This window comes from Sarcophilus harrisii, chromosome 3 (assembly GCF_902635505.1).
Source record: "Sarcophilus harrisii chromosome 3, mSarHar1.11, whole genome shotgun sequence".
NCBI lineage: Eukaryota > Metazoa > Chordata > Mammalia > Dasyuromorphia > Dasyuridae > Sarcophilus > Sarcophilus harrisii.
Genome location: NC_045428.1, coordinates 593,594,619 through 593,614,270, shown reverse-complemented (window position 1 = coordinate 593,614,270; position 19,652 = coordinate 593,594,619). Strand labels below are relative to the sequence as shown.

General features: G+C 52.5%; 1 protein-coding gene across 3 annotated transcripts; it reads left to right on the top strand.

Annotated features, from left to right (window-relative positions):
• The first annotated feature begins 2 nt into the window (after positions 1-2).
• RELB (RELB proto-oncogene, NF-kB subunit) lies at positions 3-19,322 on the top strand. 3 transcript variants are annotated; one of them, XM_031963226.1, is made up of 12 exons: positions 3-744; positions 1,228-1,275; positions 3,059-3,067; positions 3,230-3,528; positions 3,603-3,760; positions 4,991-5,082; positions 5,216-5,347; positions 6,535-6,639; positions 7,762-7,977; positions 9,463-9,531; positions 10,480-10,557; positions 18,080-19,322. In XM_031963226.1, the coding sequence occupies exons 1-12, from the start codon at positions 666-668 to the stop codon at positions 18,421-18,423; spliced, it is 1,629 nt and encodes a 542-aa protein (XP_031819086.1). In that variant the 5' UTR covers positions 3-665; the 3' UTR covers positions 18,424-19,322. The 3 variants fall into 3 exon arrangements, with proteins under 3 accessions (XP_031819086.1, XP_031819084.1, XP_031819085.1); XM_031963224.1 differs by having other exon boundaries at positions 18,059-19,322; XM_031963225.1 differs by lacking the exon at positions 3,059-3,067 and having other exon boundaries at positions 18,059-19,322.
• Positions 19,323-19,652: the final 330 nt, after the last annotated feature.

Genomic DNA, 19,652 nt, shown 5'->3' with positions numbered 1-19,652 from the left:
CCTCCCCCCACAGTGCCTCAGGGGCCTGGGCCCACCGAGCTTGGCCTCCGACAGGAGGGGTATAACCTGCTGAGGGGGGTCCCGGTTCCGGGCCGGAGGCACCTTTCCAGGCTGCCCCGGCCCCAAATCCTGGCCCGTCTCCCGGGGCTCCCTGTATCCCCGCGATTTTCAGCTGTTGCCCCTCGGGACCGCATCCCATGGCCAGCGGGACCTTTCCAGACGGCCCCCCTCCCCAAATCGCTTTCTAAAAGCCAGCGTGGAGAGGGAAGATCGACAAAGGAACAGGGACCTGGGTTCGAATTTCCCCCTCCCAAAATGGGCGGGTGTCCTCCCCCAGCGCTGGGAACCCCGGAGCCAGGCTCCTCCCCTTCTTCCCGATCAGCGCCGCCCCCGGGCCCAGGCGGCTGGTCCGAGGTCACGTGGTGCGCGGGGGTTTCCCCGCTCCACCCGCCGTGACGTCACGGGCCACACCAGGCCAATGGGGGAGGCGGGCTTCGCGGCGCCGGGGAATTCCGCGGCCCCGCCCCCAGCTCCCGCTGCCTCCCCCGCCCCCCGCGGCCCGGCCCGGCCCGGCCCGGCTCCGACTCCGGCTCGGATCTGCTGCGGCCCGCGGGGAGCCCGTCCGGCTCAGCGCGCCCTGCGCCCCCGGGCCTCGGGCCCCTGCCATGCGGAGGAGCGGCCGTCCGGCCCGCCCGGCCCCCGCTGCCCCTGCCGTGGCCGCCTCCTCCGGGCTGGCCGCCATGGGTGAGAGTCCCCACCGCTCCCGACCGGGACGGAGATCGGGGGAGTGGGGGGGGGGCAGAGAAATTAGGGGAGACAGACCGGGAAGGGAAACGGGGGGGAGGGGGGAAGACAGCGGCAGGGGGCCCTCCCAGGCCAGAGAGAGGGAGGGAAGTTAAAGAGCCTCCCGTAGGCAGGGATGCCGGGCAGGGGGAGCAGGGAGGGAGAATGAAAGGGGAGGGGGCCCTCCCAGGCCAGAGAGAGGGAAGGTCCGGACAGAGGGAGGGAAGTTAAAGAGCCTCCCCTAGGCAGGGGGAGCAGAGATGGGGGGGGGCAGTGAGGGAGAATGGAGAAGAGTTTCCCCCCCCCCCCCCCCCAAGAAGAAGATGAGTGATCCTGAGGAAGGAAGAAGCAGGCCTGGGGGTCGGAGGGGAGAGGGGACAGGCCCTGCCCCCCTCAGAGACAGTAAGTAGAACCCAGAATCTCCCGCGATTCTGCTCCTTCCAGGCCCCACGGACCTCCCCGGCCTGGCTCTGCCCACCTCTAGGACCACAGGTGGGTGACACGGCCTCCCCTGCCCTCTCGGGCCTCCTGTCGCTTGGCTCGGGGTCTGGCACACAGCAGGTGGCCAATGAACGCTCCCTGCCTGTCGGACTCCTGCACGGCTTCTTGGACTCGGTTTCCTCATTTGTGACAGGCTCTCCCTCCCAGCTCCGACACCGCTCCCGGGGCACAACCTGGCAGGCCTGGAGCCGGGAGGGTCTTTACAAGCCACTGTCATTTTAACAGCTGAGGGAAGGGGAGGGTGAAGAGTGGGGGTTACACAACAGTTAGTGCCCGACTGGGATTTGAACTCAGCCCCTGGGACGGGGACGGGGCTTTGGGCCCCTCCAGCCCAGCTCCCGTCCTGTGCCGGGCCCCAGGACCCCCCGCCCCCCCAGCTTTGCCTGCCTAATTCTGAAGCTGTCCCGGCTCTGACATTTTGGGTTCCAAGTTCCCTCCCTGGGCGCTCTGACCTTCTGAGTCCTACGGGCCCTCCCAGCTCTGACCTTCACAGGTTTCGGTTTTTGCGGGAGGGCAGCGAATTCACCTTCTCAGGTCTTTCTGATTGGAAGGGAAACTGTTCCCTGGCCTCCAGCTGGGTGGGGGAGGGGAAAGGTCACTCCAGAAGCAGGAAGTGCGCCTGGCCGGGCCAGGTACCCTTAGGTAGCCCCTGGGCCAGCCGGGAGGTGGAGGGAAAGGACTGGGATTCCCCTTCTGGGCTCCTGCCCTGCCCCAAGTCCCTTCTAGGGGAAGGGATCGGCCCGGAAGGGAGGACTGGGGAGGACTGCCTCAGTTTCCCCAGCTGTAAATCGATGTGGTCCCAAGTCCTTTCCCACACAACGGTCTATAGTCTTGACCCCAGGCCTGGAAAGGCCTCACATCAGGAGGGTGAGAGCCCAGCCTCCTCCCCACCTCCCCAGACGCCTTTCCTTTTCTATCTCCCACTGTGAGTGGCTCCGTCCCTCGCCGGCCCAAAAACCTGGGGGGAGGAGGGCCGGGAAAGCTCCCAGAGCCGGGGAGGGGTCGGGTCTGTGCACAGGGGGGGCCCGAGGGGCCAAGATCCTGGGGAAAGGAAGAAGAACCCAAGAGGAGAGGGGGGGGGAAGAGACAGTCGGGGGGGCCGGGAGGAGGAGGCAGCCCAGGGGGCTCTCCAAAGGCCAGAGCCTTGCCTGTGGGGAGGGAGGGTGGTGGCCCACGCCTCAGGGCTTAGCCAGGCTGGCTGCTGTCTCCATTTGTGCCATAAACCCTTTTTCCCAGCTTGGGACTCAGTTTCCTCAGATGTCAGATGAGGAGATTGTATAAGCTGGCTTTGAATCCGTTTCCCCTCTGAGACAGACGGCGGCACGAGTTCAAATCCTGCTCCCACCATTTCCGTGTGACTGGGGGCGGGTGGTCTTGCCACGCTGAGCACCCATTTCCAAATCTGTTCAGTGGCTGCTGGGAAAGGGGGTGGGAAGTGAGAATGGCAGGGGGTGGGCCTGGGTGAAGATGGAGGAATGGGGGGGGCCAGTGCCACGGAGCGGGGCAGGCTCGGGACGCAGTCAGGAGAGATCTGCCCCGTCTCTGGGAGGGCTCCGTCCCTGGGGATCACGGCCCGAGGCCCTTTGGCCAACCTGAGTGTTTAACAGCCTTGATTCTCTGGGCCCCAGCAACCTGTGCATGGGGCGGGGGTGGGGGCGGGGGGGGGCGGTTCCTAGCTTTTCCATCATGGCATCTGCTGGGAGGTCCAGGGGAAGTGCTGGCAAGCCCAGTGATCCCAGGACCCTGATCTCTCTCCCTTCTCTTTCCCCTACAGATGATCTGGGTAAGTGTGGAGGAGCCCGGGGGGCTCGGTGGGGACCTCTGGGAGGAGGAGGGACTCCTAGAGAGAGGAGGTCTGAGGGGGGAGCACAAAGGGGCCGGGCGGTGGGGGGGGCGGCCTGGGCTTTCAGAGGCGGGTGGCTGACCCGCTGTCACCTGACCCCAGACATCATTGACGAGTACATCAAAGAGAACGGTTTCCACCTGGAGCGGGCCCCTCCCGGGGAGGGAAGCCTTCGGCTGGTCCCCCGGGGCCCCGCCTCCCTGAGCACGGTGACCCTGGGCTGCCCCCCGCCTCCGCCCCCACTGCCACCGACCTGGCCCGGCCCCCGGCCCCACCTGGTCATCATCGAGCAGCCCAAGCAGCGCGGGATGCGCTTCCGCTACGAGTGCGAGGGCCGCTCGGCCGGGAGCATCCTCGGGGAGAGCAGCACGGAGGCCAGCAAGACCCTGCCAGCCATCGAGGTGGGTGCCCGGGGCCAGGGGCCGGGGCTGGGGGTCCGGGGGCCCGAGCCCTCGCCTCACTGCCTGCCCCACAGCTCCGGGACTGCGGGGGCATCCGCGAGGTGGAGGTCACGGCCTGCCTGGTGTGGAAGGACTGGCCCCACAGAGTTCACCCTCACGGCCTCGTGGGCAAGGACTGTGCCGACGGCGTCTGCCGGGTCCGGCTGCGGCCGCACATCAGCCCCCGACACAGGTACCGCGGGGCCCTTGCCCGGCGCGATTCCCGCTCGCCCTCAGAACCTTAGGCTGCCAAACCCCGGCAGAGCGGGGCCCAATGCGGGGCGACGCGCCTTGTCCCGGGCGCCAACCTGGGCGCTGGGCGGGCGCCGGCTCTCCCTCCTCAGCACCAGGTTTGGGCTGGAAGTGGCTCTGAAGTCCAGGGGAGGCCAGAGCCTCAGACACGGGGGACTGGCTCGCTCTTCCTGCCTCCGAGGGTCTGCACTTCTTCCCCAAGGTGACTGCCTTGGACACTTGGGTCTGAGCAGAAACAGCTACGGGAGTCTCCCTGCCCCCCCACCTGGGGTTAACTGTCAGCATCAGCATTTCCAGGCCTGGGCAGGACGCGTCCGTCACATGGGCAAAGGCCCGGCCTCCTCCCCCACAGGGCCCCCCCAGCCTCATCCCCAATAGGCCCCCTCTGGCCTCCTCCCCAATAGGGCCCCCCTCCAGCTTCCTCCCCAACAGAGGCTCCCCAATATCCCGTACAGAGGCTTCCTGGCCTCCTCCCTGACAGGGCCCCCCAGGCCTCCTCCCATAGAATATCAGCTTCTTGAGGGCAGGGCCCTTGCTTGTCTTGCCTATTTGAACATAATTAAGCAGACCCTCCCCCCGCCCTGGTGCTTTGCCAGCGCAGAACCAATGTCTTTTCATCCGTGCCCTCACGCGCCTCTGTCCCTTTAGCTGTTCGGCGAGCCAGACAGCTGTAGAACTTGCGGTCTCGGGCCTCCCCCTCTAGGGCCTCCCCCGGCCCGCCAGGGCCCGTGGCCGCCGCTCGGCCCGCAGACGGGCGATTTGAGGGCCTCGGGTTGGAGCAGGGCGGCTTGGCTGCCGCAGTCTCCGGGTCCGCCCTCTCCCCAGTCCCTGTGATGCCCAGAGAGGGCAGGGAAGCTACCCCCGCACAGCCGGGCCCAGACCTTGGATTCTCTCCCTCCGTGCGAGACCAGAAGAAAGCTTGGTCTGAGACCCCTATGGCTCATCTCTGAGCCTGACCCCAGCAGAGGTCCCTGGTGTTCCGCCCCAGCATCCCCCTGTCCCCCTGGGAGGCAGGAGGGGAGCCAAGGTGCCTGTCTATCCAGGGAGAGGAGGGAGCGTTAGGGCCCCCCCGGGAAACATGAGGAGCTGGGAGAGGGAGACCGGGTGGGGAGAGGAGAGGGCCGCTTCTCTGGCTCTGTCCGGTAACTTCCTCCCCCCTCCCCCAATGGAGCTTCAACAATTTAGGGATTCAGTGTGTCCGCAAGCGCGAGATCGAAGCCGCCATCGAGAGGAAGATTCAGCTTGGGATTGACCCGTACAATGGTGAGGGGTCCCCCCTGCCCTGGCTCCCAGTCCCCTGCCCGGCTTCTCACGGGGGCCCCCTCTCCTCAGGGGGCGGGGTGGGGCCCACAGGGCTCCCCCAGTGACTTTCTTCCCTTGGCTCTCCACGCCCCAGCGGGTTCCCTTAAGAACCATCAGGAAGTAGACATGAATGTCGTGAGGATCTGCTTCCTGGCCTCCTACCGAGATGCCCAGGGCCAGCTCAGGAGGCTGGAGCCCGTGCTCTCCGACCCTGTCTATGACAAGAGTGAGTCAAGTCCTGAAGGGGAAGGGGAGGGGGGTGTTCATGCAGGAGCTGGATCCACAGCTGGGAAGGCTGAGGGGCCTTAGAGAGGTGGGAGGGGGCTTAGAACAAGGGATGTCAAGTCTGGGAGGGGGCTTAGAACAGGGGATGTCAGGGCTGGGAGGGGGCTTAGAACAGGGGATGTCAGAGGTGGGAGGGGCCTTAGAACAGGGGATGTCAGGGCTGGGAGGGGGCTTAGAACAGGGGATGTCAGAGGTGGGAGGGGCCTTAGAACAGGGGATGTCAGAGCTGGTCGCAATCTCAATGAATCTGATTTTATAGAAAAGAGAGGATTAATAAATTCAGACAATATCTTGTCCTGTGTAAGTCACTGAGTTCTGAGGCCTCTAGGTGGCACACATTTTATATGTCAGGAAGACCTGAGTTCAAATGTAGCCTCAGATACTCCTTGTCTGTGTGACCCTGAACAAGTCTTTCTTTCTTTCTTTTTTTTTCCTTTCTCTTTCTCTCCTTTCTTTTTTTCTTTCTCCCTCCTTTCTTTTTTCTTTCTTTCTTTTTCTCTCTCTCCCTTTCTTTCTTTTTTCTTTCTTTCTCTCTCCTTTCTTTTTTCTTTCTTTTTCTCTCTCTCCCTTTCTTTTCTCTTTCTTTCTTTTCTTTCTTTCTTTCTTTCTTTCTTTCTTTCTTTCTTTCTTTCTTTCTTTCTTTCTTTCTTCTTTCTTTCTTTCTTTCTTTCTTTCTTTCTTTCTTTCTTTCTTTCTTTCTTTCTTTCTTTCTTTCTTTCTTTCTCTGAGGCAATTGGGGGTGTGACTAGGGTCACACAGCCAGGAAGTGTTAAGTGTCTGAGTCTGGATTTGAACTCGGGTACCCCTGACTTGAGGGCCGGGCCTCTCTCCACTGCTCGGCCTAGCAAATCTTGCTTACTCTGTTTCTCTCATTTTTGACTATAAGATAGGGAGAAAAAACACCTGCTCTCCAGGTTGTGATGAGGATCACATGAGATGTTTAGCCAGTGTTTGTTGGCGATTGTTGATGAGCTGCCTCCCCTGGGGAGAATCTTGGGCCCCGGAGGATCGGGCCTCTGGGCCCCTGGAGCAAAGGGCCCAGCTCCCGCTTTCCCTGCCTGGACGCAGGGGCCCGATAGAGGCCCGGCCGCCGAATTCATGCACTGCCTGCCTCCTTCCTTCCCTCAGAGTCAACAAACACCTCGGAGCTGAGGATCTGCCGGATCAATAAGGAGAGCGGCCCCTGCACAGGGGGGGAGGAGCTGTACCTGCTGTGTGACAAGGTGCAGAAAGGTGAGGGGGCGGGGACACCAGAATGGGCGGGGCCGGCAGGGCGAACCCAAGGAAACAGCCCCAGGGGCCGGAGGGTGGTGAGAAAAGGCCCCAGGGGGACCCGCAGGCCTGGAAGAAGCCTTCCAGGGGAAAAAATTGGGCTCAGAATTCTAGACTTGGAACCAAACCTCAGGCTCCTAGAATTCTAGAGCGGGAAAGGGGGCTTAGAGTTCTAGAGCTGGAAAGGGGGCTCAGACTCCTAGAGTTCTAGAGCTGGAAAGGGGGCTCAGACTCCTAGAGTTCTAGAGCTGGAAAGGGGACGCAGACTCCTAGAGTTCTAGAGCTGGAAAGGGGGCGCAGACTCCTAGAGTTCTAGAGCTGGAAAGGGGGCGCAGACTCCTAGAGTTCTAGAGCTGGAAAGGGGGCGCAGACTCCTAGAGTTCTAGAGCTGGAAAGGGGGCTCAGACTCCTAGAGTTCTAGAGCTGGAAAGGGGACGCAGACTCCTAGAATTCTAGAGTTGGAATGGTCTTTAGGCTTGTAGAATTCTAGAGTAGGAAGGGACCTTAGATTCAAAGAATTCTAGAGTTGTAAGAGACTTTAGACTTACAGAATTCTAGAATTGGAGGGAACTTTAGACTCATAGAATTCTAGAGGGGGAAGGAACTGTAGAATTAAGAAATTTTAGAAGTTGGAAAAAGTCTTTGGATCAAAGAATTCTGGAATCAACAGAGACCTTAGAATCATGGAACGCTAGAGTTGGACGGAACCTTAACCACACAGTTCTGGAGTTTGAAAAGTCTTTAGATGCACAGAGTTCTAGAGCAGAGAAAGAGCTTAGCCTTATGGAATGCTAGAGTTGAAGGCTCTCACAGAACTCCAGAGCGGAAAGGCACTGGAGAAGCACCTAGTCCAACTTCCTCATTTTCTGAATTGGGGAAGCTGAGGCTGAGCCAGGACAAATTGTCCAGAGCCACACGTTGAGCCGGTGGCAGGGAGGAGCGCAGCGGGACGCATTGTGAGCGTGTGCAGTGCTGGGGACGCGGCCAGGGTGTAGGGTGGCCCCGCCAGCTGGAGACATGGGCTGGGGGAGGCCCCTCCTGGCCCGCCCTTCCTCTCCATCACGTTCCTTGTCTCCCCACCAGAGGACATCTCTGTGGTGTTCAGCACGGCCTCCTGGGAAGGCAGGGCCGACTTCTCTCAGGCTGATGTGCACAGGCAGATCGCCATAGTGTTCAAGACTCCGCCCTATGAGGATCTGTCCATCCCCGAGCCAGTGACTGTCAATGTGTTCCTACAGCGACTCACAGATGGCGTGTGCAGCGAGCCCCTGCCCTTCACATACCTACCCCTTGACCACGGTAACTCCAGGATACTTTGCTTCTCTAGCCTGCAGCTCCTCCCTTGCCGCTCCATCTCCCTCCCTCGGCCCCTGTGGCCCAGAGCAGCTGAGCGCTTGAGTCCTAACCCCCCTCCTCCCCCCGCTTGGAAAAATCCAACCCCCCCCCCTCCCCCCGCGCTGCGTTCCCCTCACGCACCCCTCAGCCTCTGCTTGGAAACTCTCAGTGGTAGGAGCTCGCCCTTCCTGAGGCAGCCCCTCGCCCCTTCCTGAGCACACACAGAGGCCCACCTTGGGCCCCGGGCACATGCTCGGCACCGGATCCCTCTAAGCTTATGGTGTTGCCTCGAGCGTGGGATGCTGGGTAATGGTTAAGATGGTACAGCCAGGATGTGCTGAGGGGCCGCCGGCTCACACGTCCTCTGACTCTATAAAGTGAGCTGAAATCTGCCCTCCTGCCTGTGCCCTGGCTCCCATGTTCTCCCTTAGGAGAACACAACTGATTCTCCTTCCAAGGGCCATGCTGAGCCTTTAACAGAGGAGCACACAGGCTGTCCAGCCCTCATCCCATCCCCTTCCTGGCTAAGCTCTTCAGGCCTTCCTCACAGCCCGTGTCATTGGGCCTCTCCCCTTTGTGGTCACCACCAAGCTGCGTGAAACTTGTGATACCTGGTACCTGGTACTTCTGGTTCTGCCCCCAGAGGCAAGCGGAGCAGCCTTAGCTCTCATCCATGTGACAGCCCCTCCCAACGGTCTTCTCTATCTAAATATCCCCACTTCCTTCCACTGATTCTTTCTTTCTTTCTCTCTCTCTTTCTCTTTTTCTCTTTCCTTTCTTTCTTTCTCTTTCTCTCTCTTTTTTTCTTTCTTTCTCTTTTTTCTCTTTCTCTCTGTGTCTCTTTAATTCTTTCTCTCTTTTTTCTCTCTCTCTTTCTTTCGCTCTCTTTTTCTTTCTTTCTCTCTCTGTCTCTTTAATTCTTTCTTTCTCTTTCTCTTTTTCTTTTTCTTTCTTTCTCTTTTTCTCTTTCTTTTTCTGTTTCTCCCTTTTTCTTTCTTTCTCTTTCTTTTTTCTTTCTCTCCCTTTTTTCTCTTTCTTTCTTTCTCTCTTTCTCTTTCTTTCTGTCTTTCTTTCCTTTCTTTTCTTTCTCTCTCTCTCTCAATTGGTGACTTGCCTTCACTCATACAGCTAAGAAGTGTAAAGTGTCTGAGGTTAGATTTGACTGCCCAAGATTCCTTCCTTTAAAGGGCCCCTTCCAATTGTTAAGCTCTGATTTTGTGATTCACATGGCAGTCCTCATCCTTTGGTGCTCAGAACTCCCAGGCTTCCAGGTGGGGCCTAATCAGGAGAGATGCCCTTCGTATCATCCCCTCACTGTTTCTCATAATCGTTCTTGGGTTCGTTCAGCTTCCCCTCACGTAAGTTTTGGGGCTGCCAGGTCGAACCCAGCCCCACTGAGGCGTCCCACTCCCGGCTCTCCAGTTCTTAGCGTTCTCTCTCCTCCCGCAGACAGCTATGGTGTGGACAAGAAGAGAAAGCGAGGGATGCCGGATGTGCTCGGAGAACTAAGCAGCTCAGGTGGGGAATCCATCTCTTCTCTACCACCCTGCTGTGGCCTCTCTTCTCCCCCCATTTATTCTGCTACCAAAAACCTTTCCCTTTCCCCCTGAGCGGAGGTAGTCGCCCTGGATCCCTTGACCAGATAGACGTGTTCTGCACTGGGTGGGTCCTCTAGTTCTCAACTGGGATTCCCATGTCAGGCCTGGGACCCAAAAGAGAGGAGTAAGGGTAGCATTGTCATGGAGGAGAAAGCCCTCTGGACTCAGAGTCAGGAAACCATATTATGACCCCAACTCTGCCACTTAGATTGATGAGTGATCTTGGGCAACCTGTGGCTGGGACCTTCCAGTGATGGGGAGCTCACTCCCTCCTAAGTCAGCCCATTCTGCCCCGAGGCAGTTCTGGTTGCTGGGAAGTCCATTTCCCCTCACTAGAAAGCAACTTGTGTGCAGAATTTAGTACTTAATGCTTTCCCCAACCTCACTTTCCCCATTTGCAAAGGAGAGCAGGAAAATGAGAGAATTTAGAATGGAAACACTCTTGGACAAAATCTGCTGCTTCATGTCCATGCAAAGATCTTGGAACCCAGAGAGGGAGAGCTTGCCCAAGTCTTCCAGCTAATAAACAGCAGACTTGTAATTTGAACTCGGGACTCCTGAGGCTAGAAGTACTTTTCCTGCCTATCTATTGGACTGGTTGGGAGGAAAGTTGAACCGTGAAGGGCCAGAGAACTGGAAGCTTGGTGTTTAGTAGCCAGACTTCAGAATTCTGAGTCTCAGTTCCCTTTTCTGTCCGATGAGATGGATAGTAGTCTCATTGCCCTATTTGTGGCATTTCTAAAAGAAAAGAGCTTTCCAAATGGGACCCAGGAAATAGGAGCTGCTGTCGCTATTGTGACGATGATGATGATGATGATGGTGGTGATGATGATGATGATGATGGTAATATTGTTGGTTCCTCCTACAGATCCCCATGGAATTGAAAGCAAACGTAGGAAAAAGAAACTGGGCTATTTGGACCATTTTAGCCCCACATCTAGTGCCGGTGAGTTTGAGGATTGGAGGGGGAGGAGAGGGAGAAGAACATGGTACAGCTACAGCCAGAGGGAAACCCTCCTCTGCCCCTGCCGGTCAAGAAAACCGCCCTTGGACTTTGCAAAATATTTTCTGTACCTCACCCATCTCAGGCTTCTTGGTTCTGTTTGACAAATGAGGAAACTGAGGCACAGAGGGAGAGGAGAGACTCACCTCCTGCCCCAGTTTATACTCATTTACAGCCTATCATTTGCCAATCCCAGACTAACTGAGACGATGACTAACTTCAATACAAAATAAGCCCACTGACTTCCAGGTAACAGTGACAAAAATCCAAGAGGTAAGAGTGTCAAGGGAGCAAGCATTTATTAAGCGCTTAATATGTACAGGGCACGATGCCAAAAGCTGGGGAGACAGGGAAAAAGCAAAAACGTGATCCCTGCCCCTCAAGAAACTCGCATTCTAATGGGAGGAGTAAAAAAATTGGTATATGTGAAATTTATAGAGTAGATGGAAGGTTATCTCAGAAGAGAAGACAGTTCTCGCAAAGGAAGAGCTACTTGAAAGAACTATAAAATGCAACATATACATCTAAGAGTCCATGTACCAAAGGACATTCAACCCTTGTATTGTTGTATTCAACAATAAAGGGTATTATACAATAGCCTTTGTGTTTACAAAGTGCTATTTCAAGAAATAGAGAAAAATTTAAATAATTGGAGGGGTGTTCAGTGTACATGGTTGGGAGGTGTCACTGATAAAAATGTTAATACTACCCTTTTTAATACTTAGTACTTTTAATAATTTTAATTATTAATTTTAATAATTAGCATTTTTATAGTTAATACTACTAATTTACAGGTTTAATGCTAAGCTAATTAAACCAGTAAGGGAATTCCTAACAGAGCTAGACAAAACCATAACATGATTCATTTGGAAAAACAAAAGAACTTGAATCAATGGATCAGCAAGCATTTGTCAAGGGTCTGTCATGTACCAGGTGATGGGGATACAGATAAGATTTTTCCCCCACTCAATAGTATTTTATTTTTTCCAACACATAAAGACAATTTTCAGTGTTCGCTTTTTTATTTTCAAAATATATGCATAGATAGTTTTTGACATTCACCCCTCTAAAACCTTGTTTTCCAATTTTTTTCTCCCTCCCTCCCACCCCATCTTTTAGACAGCAAGTAATTCAATGTATGTTAAACATGTGCAATTCTTCGATACATATTTCCAAAATTATCATGTTGCAAAAGAAAAATCAGATCAAAAAGAAAAAAAAAAGTAAGTGAACGATAACAAAAAGAGTGAGAATGCTATGTTGTGATCCACACTCAGTTCCCACAGTCCTCTCTGAGTGCAGATGGCTCTCTCTATCACAAGACCATTGGATCTGGCTTGAATCAACTCGTTTCTACATTCATTTTTTAAATGATTTTGAGTTCCAATTTTTTTCTCCCTCTCTTCTTTCCCCCCTCCCTAAAACAAACAATCTGATATAGGCTATACATGTAAAATCGGGGTACATGTATGATAAATGGCATTCTAATGAGCGCAACAAAAGGACCTATATTAGCTTAGACAGAAATTATAAAGGGGGGGAAAAAAAGGCATACAAAGTATACAATGTAGTTTAGTGGGGAAAGCACCAGAAAAGGCTTCATATCAAGAATATCTAAGACTTCCCAAGTCCTTATTCTTCCTCCTCTTTTTTTTCTTCCTAATAATTAGTAAGGATGAGAATGAACATGTATTTATATGTATAGACATATCCTTTGGCCCAGAGCTGTGACTTCATTGAAGCTGAGGACTCCCATTGGGGAATGATCACTCTTATGAAATTTAGAGTTTCCCTAGGGGCCCCTGGGAAGTTCAGTGAGTCCCAGGATTGTCTGGCTAAGATATATTAGAATCCCGACTCGAATCCTGGTCTTCCTGGCTCTGAGATCATCAATCTCAAATAGAAATGGAGGCCATCTGGTGTGGAGGACTGACAGCCAATTCCTGAGTCAGTGGGTCATGGTTTCAAGTCCCATTTGTGACACTAGGCAAGGCACTGATCCCCTTGGAGCCCCTAGAAAACCCTCTGAAACTCAAGGTTGCAGAGACAGCCGTGTACAGAAGCAAAAGCAGGTAACTGCTAATGAAAACAAAAGTGAGCCAAGGAGGCTTCTAGGCAGCATCAGGGATTCTAAAACTCAGAAGGGACCAGGGCTGGCCATGGAAGAAAGCTAAGGAAGAAGAAAGGAAGGGAATAAGCTTTTAAAGAGCACCTACTATGTGCCGGGTACCATGCTAAGTGTTTTACAAACATCTTGTTCAATCCTGAGGATAGTCCTCCCAGGTGGGTGCTGTTCTTGTCTCCATTTTACAGTTGAGAAAACTGAGGCAGAAAGGGGTTGTTACTGGCCCACGGACACACAGCTAGGAAGTATCTGAGACTGGATTTGATGGCTGCTCTCTTTGACTCTTGGCTCTACCCACTGGCTGCTCTTCATGTCGCTTCCCTTTACATTATTGGCATTATTATGTTTATTATGCTTTTAGTTTTTCCATCTTTACTTTGTTTCTGCAATGGTGTGACCTGTGCCTGATAAAGCCACACTTGTTCTTTGCAATCGCTACCTCCTTTTCTAAATGTGCATGTACCATCCCTTTAATAATATCCTCAGGTTTTTGCCAGAATTGAAATCCAGTTTACTAGCCTATGGTTTGCTGGCTTGGTTCTTTCTTTCCTTTTTTTTTTCTTTCTTTTCTTTTTTTTTTCTTTTTTCTCCCTTTCTTTCTTCCTTCCTCCCTCTCTTTCTTTCTTTTTCTTCCTTCCTTCCTTCCTTCCTTCCTTCCTTCCTTCCTTCCTTCCTCTCTTCCTTCCTTTCTTCCTCTCTTTCTCTCTCTCTTCCTTCTTTCTTTCCTTCCTTCTTCTTGTTCTCTCTCTCTCTTTCTTTCTTCCTTCCTTCCTTCCTTCCTAGAATTAAAATTCTCCCCTTTATTTGTAAGGAATTAGACACATTGAGAGATTGTTTAAATGTCTTATAGATGGCCCAGGAAAAGAGGGATGAGCTTTGCTCTGTGTGACTCCCGAGAGGAACTGGAGCCAGTATGTGGGGCCGGCTTCCAGGAAAGGGAGGCTCAGTAGGCAGGAAGACGATGGGATGCTCTCCTAGTATTATTTTATGTCCCTCGGTAACACCTGGGACATTCTTCCTGGTGAGGAAGTGAGCCTGCTTCCCCAAGGATGGACTAGGTTCTCTAGAGCGCCCTGCAGAGTCGGAAGGACCTTGGGTCCAGACTCCTGGCTGGGCCGTGCGGCCGTGCTCTGGGCTTTAACTCTAGTGGAACAGGCTGACCCCTGGGCTTTTACTCGTCAGCACAGGGAACTTTCTCAGCAACACGAATCGGCCTCCACTTTGCCCCTGCTCATCTTAGAAAGTAGCGGGATCTTATTTAGCGTCAGGTGACGGGCCCAGCATCACGCCACCAGGGACTCGCTTGGAAGCCAGATTTCTACTTGGGCACACAAGCCTCCCGGGAGAGAAATTGTTCAGCCGGGGTTTTCTTCAAGCTACCGGTAGCTGGAGAAGGGCAGTGGTCTGGGCTCGGGGAAGGAATACTGGTTGTTTAATAGGCAATCAATATCCCCTTATTTAGCACCCACAAGGGTTCCTGGCAGACACTCAGTAACTGTTTCTTTCTTTTGCTTGTTTCTACTACTTGTTAGATACTGTAGCTACAAAGACAACAGTGACTCGGTTGCCCTCAAGGAACTTCCCATTTAAGGGGGAAACAGTATATGCTCAGATACAAAAGTGATACAAATAAATAGAAGGAAGGGGGGGGGAGGGCTCAGGAAAGCCCTCCTGCCAAGAATGACTCTGGCCCGGGAAAGTTGGGCTTCCAAGTAGAGAAACTTTGTAGATATGGGTAGAGGCTGAATGTCTGGGGTGGGGGGGAGGAGGGGGGGCGAGGGGGTCAGCAAGTCCCTGCACCTGCAGTGCTGCTTCCTTCTGGTCTTAGGTCACCCCCACCCCCACCACGCCCCGCCGCGAGAAGCCTTCTCTTGTTCCCATCAGTGTCTGCACCTTTCCCCTCTGATTCTTCCAGTCTGCCTTTATCTGTGCTTAGTTTGCTCTCCGCCTCTGTGTTGCTTATCCAGGACGTCCCTCTGGATGGGGAAAGGAGCTCTCCATCTTCAGGTCTCCCTTTTTAATGAAGGTGCGCATTTCACTGGCCTCAAGGACTGTCTGTGCCCCCTTCATTTCCAGCTTTTGTGGCAAAGTACCAGCCACCCCACCCTAGTTATTAGTCTAACTTGGCAAGAAGGGATAGCTCCACTGTGATGGAAGAGCAGAGAGATATTTAGAGGTTTTGTTATCTTCCCTCTTTAGAGTATGGGCTCCCTGAAGGCTGGAACCATTTGCTGCTATTTTGCTTAGAATAGTTCTGGGCATACAGTAGGCACTTAATAAATGCTTGTTGATTTAGTGTAAGGGACAGCAAGTAAGCCAATTTGAAACATCTAGTGTGTGAAGTGTTTGAATGTGAAACCAGGTCAAAGAGCGGGACAGGGAGCCACATGGGGAGAGGCCTTAAAGGCCAAGCAAAAAGAGACCATAGTAGACCTTGGAAACACTGGCCTCCTTCAGGTACTCCAGTGGGACTGTGAATCCCCTGGCTCTGGGCAGTCGGACCAACAGCCAGACCACTCTTGCCCACTAAATGCCCATAAGAAAGTCAGTCTCTACCACCGGGGAACAGAGGTTCCCTCTCATTTTGTTGATTTGCATGAACCCCAATAGAGCCCATGGACCATCATCCCTTGCTCTTCCTTGGTGCTTGAGCCCCCGTGTTTTCTTGCCGTATCTTCCCATCACCCTTCTTTATAACAGTTCCCCACTGCCCCACTCCATCCCTTGGCCCTGTTTATAAAGTGTTGCCCCCATTCCTTGGGCTTGTCCATGGGCCTTAGGGCAGACCTTCAACACCATCTGGGGCTTCTTGCCTCATGACCCTGTGTCCTCCCCCAAAGAGTGTCAATGCTATAAAAGATGGGGGTCTTTCAGGGAAAGCTGGGAGCCATATGGCAAACTCTGCATCTTCCCCGGGGGACATAATGCTAATGCTGAGAATAGTATTTAGTGTTTCTGTATCGCTTCAACTTTTATAAAACATTTTGCAAATAGTCCCTCATTTGCCTTGGGAAATAGGGACTTTTATTGGGCCCATTTTACAGATGAGGACACTGACCCAGACAGAGATTCAGTGACTTGCCCATTAATACATTTCCGGTCTGAATTTGACCTTGGAACCTGGTGACTCCAGGCCCAACATGCTCTCCATCCGCCCTCTAGCTCTGAGAGCTATAGAGTGCCGTGGGCCTCCGGAGCAGTTTGGGTCAAAGGCTTCAGCGAGGCATCTCTGAGGTCGTCCAACTCCCTCCTCTTACAGATGAGGAGACAGTGTCCCGGACGGGGGAAGGGCTTCCCCGATGTCACAGAGGTAGCGAGTGGCAAAGGTGGGATTTGAACCCAGACCTGGGCTCCACTACTACTTCATGCTCTGACATGTCCAGTGTCAAACATCAAATCTGTGTGGTCGCGGTAGATAACAAACCCCCATGGCGTGTGTAATATGCTACTGCAGTGTGATGAGTTTGGGGCCCAGAGCTGGGATCATACTGATGAGGAACTTCCAGTGTGGAAACTCCCTCCTCCCACGCACCTGGCAAAGACAGTGAGGGATAATAAGGTCAGAGTGTGTGGTGGGACTCGAACTCAAATCTTGGCTCCAGTGCCAGCTTCTTACGTAGCTGAGGAGATAATATATGTTGCTAGTGATAGCCAGCATACAGATCGCACATTTGATCCACGGGATAATCCTCCGAGGGAGGTGCTCTTGTTGTTCCTCCCATTTCATAGATGAAGAAACAGAGAGATTTTGGGACTCGTCCAAAGCTACTTGGATTCAAATTCATGTTCTCCTGTTGTCACTTTGTTTCCCTGTCCTATAGGCAGTGTGACATGTAGTGACATCATTTCTATATAAAAACAATGGCATGCTATAATCAGTGATTCTCATCTATGATATGATATGATCTATGATATAATTACTATGTCAATTTTGTTGATTATAATCAACAAGACTGACATAGCAATTATAGGTCATGATATAATCTACAATATAGGATAAATGATTATCATGTGATATAGTGATATATCATAGAATAATGTAATCAGTTCTCATGATATAATCAACATGATTGCTATAATAATGCTATATACCATATTATTATAGAATCTATAACATGATAGTCAATATAATTATGGTATTATATAATATCATAGCATATATTATTATAATAATCAATCCTCATAATGGGACATAATCAATATCATTGCTATAATAATGATGTAATAATATAAACCCATTATGATGTTGATAACTGATAATACAGTCAACGTGATTCTGATTTGATATGGTGATAGATTGCATATTATGACAATATAATCATGCCTATCGTATGATTATGATTTGATATAGCATGTATTATGTTATGATCCATGCTACTTATCTATAATAAAAATTAGCATGATTATGGTATAATATGTGAGATAATCAACTTGAATGGGACGTGATATACCGGTATAGCATATAATATGACACAAACGTGATATAATCAATAATCCTCAGCTATAATACGTGATATAATCAACGTGATCATGATCTGTGATTTGATGACGTCATATATTATGTTATTATCATGATACAATCAGTTGCCATCTATTTAATCAAAATGACATAATGATTTATCACACATGATGATGTCATCATAATACAATCCCTGTTCTTCATCTGTAATATATTAGATGATTGGTGATGATTTATGAGGGCATATCCTCTATTATGGTATAATCAGTGTCCTTTAGAATAATATAATGATAATATGATTATATCGTAAAATGACTATAATCGGGAGGACACAGAAATACTTTTTGAGATACATCTTTCACGAGAATGGGAATCTCTTTTGGGTTCTCATTTTAAAGAACAATTTTGTGAAACAAAAAGAATAAGGAATGACCTAAATAAAGGAACCAGCCTTCCCATCAGGCAAATCGGCAGACACTGATTAAGGACCTCCTGTGTGATAGGCCGGAGCCAGTCCTGCCCCCAGAGAGCTTGGAGTCTTTTGGAGAGTTGCAGAGGAGAGCTTTTCCAGGCTAAGAGGAGAATGAAAACAAAAGATGCAACTCCTGTCATCTGCTTTTTAAATTCTTCCTTTTGTGGGGGAGGATTTGGTGCTTTTTCACTGATCTGCTGGGAAGGTTAACTTTGGACTTCTCAGGTTTTGGATCATCCCCTTGAAGAAGGGGCTTTGTGGATTTTAAGATTATTCATTTCTGCCATCCACTAGTGTCTTGGGGGCGGGTGTTCTTCTGGGCTGGTTTTCCTTACCTGCCTGCCTTCCCCCAGCTAACTGTCATTCCTTTCCCCTGTCATGCTGGCAGCTCTCCCTTTCCTCCCACCAGCCTCCCTGATGCCTGAGCCTGATTTCTTGCCACCTGTGACGCTGCCCGGCCTGGAGCCCCCCGGTGAGCCAGATCCCATGGATAACTACGGCTATCCCTACGAGCAGTCTTCGAATATCTTCACCATGTTGGACCTGTTCCCTGGGCCTGGTCTGGGGGGCAGTGCAGAGGGCAGTGCCCCCCCAGAACCACACAGCCCAGAGCTGCTAACCCTGGACTCGTACCCTGCCTCGGGCTTTGAAGGCACGGCAAGCCTGGTAGGCAGCAATATGTTTCCCAACCAGTATCGGGAAGGGGCTTTTGGGGGGGGCAGCCTCCTCCCCCCGGGCCCGGAGGCCACATAGCAGTCAGGACTGGGGTGGAGGCACCCGGGAGGAGCGCCCCGCTCTCCCCAGGGGGCCCCAGCTCCTCCTCTTCTCCCAGACTCTGCAGGTGGTGGTGCTCCCATGCTTCCATGCTCCATGTTCTTGGAGAATTAAAAGCCCTGGATAGGAGGCTGCCCTAAAATGGATGTTGTCCCCCAGCAAGAACCCCAAACCACATGATTCCAGGTCCTTCTTGGACTGATCCGGGCTTTCTTGCATCTTGCGAGTTGCTCTGTGGAGGAGAAGCTGGGCAAGCAGGCCAGCCATCTCCCCAGGGGCTAGCCTGTACTGGATTTGACCGGGCGGGGGTCTAGCCCAGCTCCCAAGCCCTCTCTTCTGGCCTAGACTAATCGTCCATCCCCCTTCACACAATGAGCCACCCCTGCCCCACCTTAGCTACATCATCTGTAAAACGAAAGGAGCTTTTCCTCCCAAATCCAGGATCAACACCCCTCTCAGGACAGGCATTTGAGCCCTTTCCTCTTGCCCTGTCAAGTTGACGCAACTCTCTGTAAGCGCCTGCTCTGTGGCAGCCATGGCGTGTGGTCTGCTGAGAAAACCTGCTCCGCATGGGGGCCACCCAGCCCCAGCCCATGGCCAGCACAAGCCCCCCGCCCACTGGCCCAGGCCCGTTGATTTGGTCTGTCTCTGCCCAGATTGCCAAGCCTTCTTTCCCGGGCCCGTTCTGAGGGGCACAGCCCTGTCTCCAACCACTGACACAGGGGGACGAAGAGGCTGGCAGCCTCTTCCCTCTCCCCACTGACACTTGGGAGACGTGCAGGGGGGCTGGGGAGAGGGAGCGGGGCTGGGCCTGACTTTAAGAAAAGGGTCTGAACCCCTTGCCTTCCTTCCTGTCCCAATAAAGATGTGTGACTTTGTCTCTGGGTCTTTGGGTTCTCTCTGGGAGGGCAGGCTGCGGGTTCTGCAGAACATCAGTAATAGGTCACTTTTATGTAATTCTATAGTTTGTACAGTTATATCTATGTAGTTCTATAGCTATATAGTTATAGATATATCTGTAATCTTTTTTCCTTCCTCCTTCCCTCCATTTCTCCTTTCCTGCCTCCTTTCCTTCTTCCTTTCCTTCCTTCTTTTCTTCCTTCTTTTCTTCCTTTTCTTCCTTCCTTCCTTCCTTCCTTCCTTCCTTCCTTCCTTCCTTCCTTCCTTCCCTCCCTCTGAGAATTGGGCACTATAGAAATCAAGTCCCC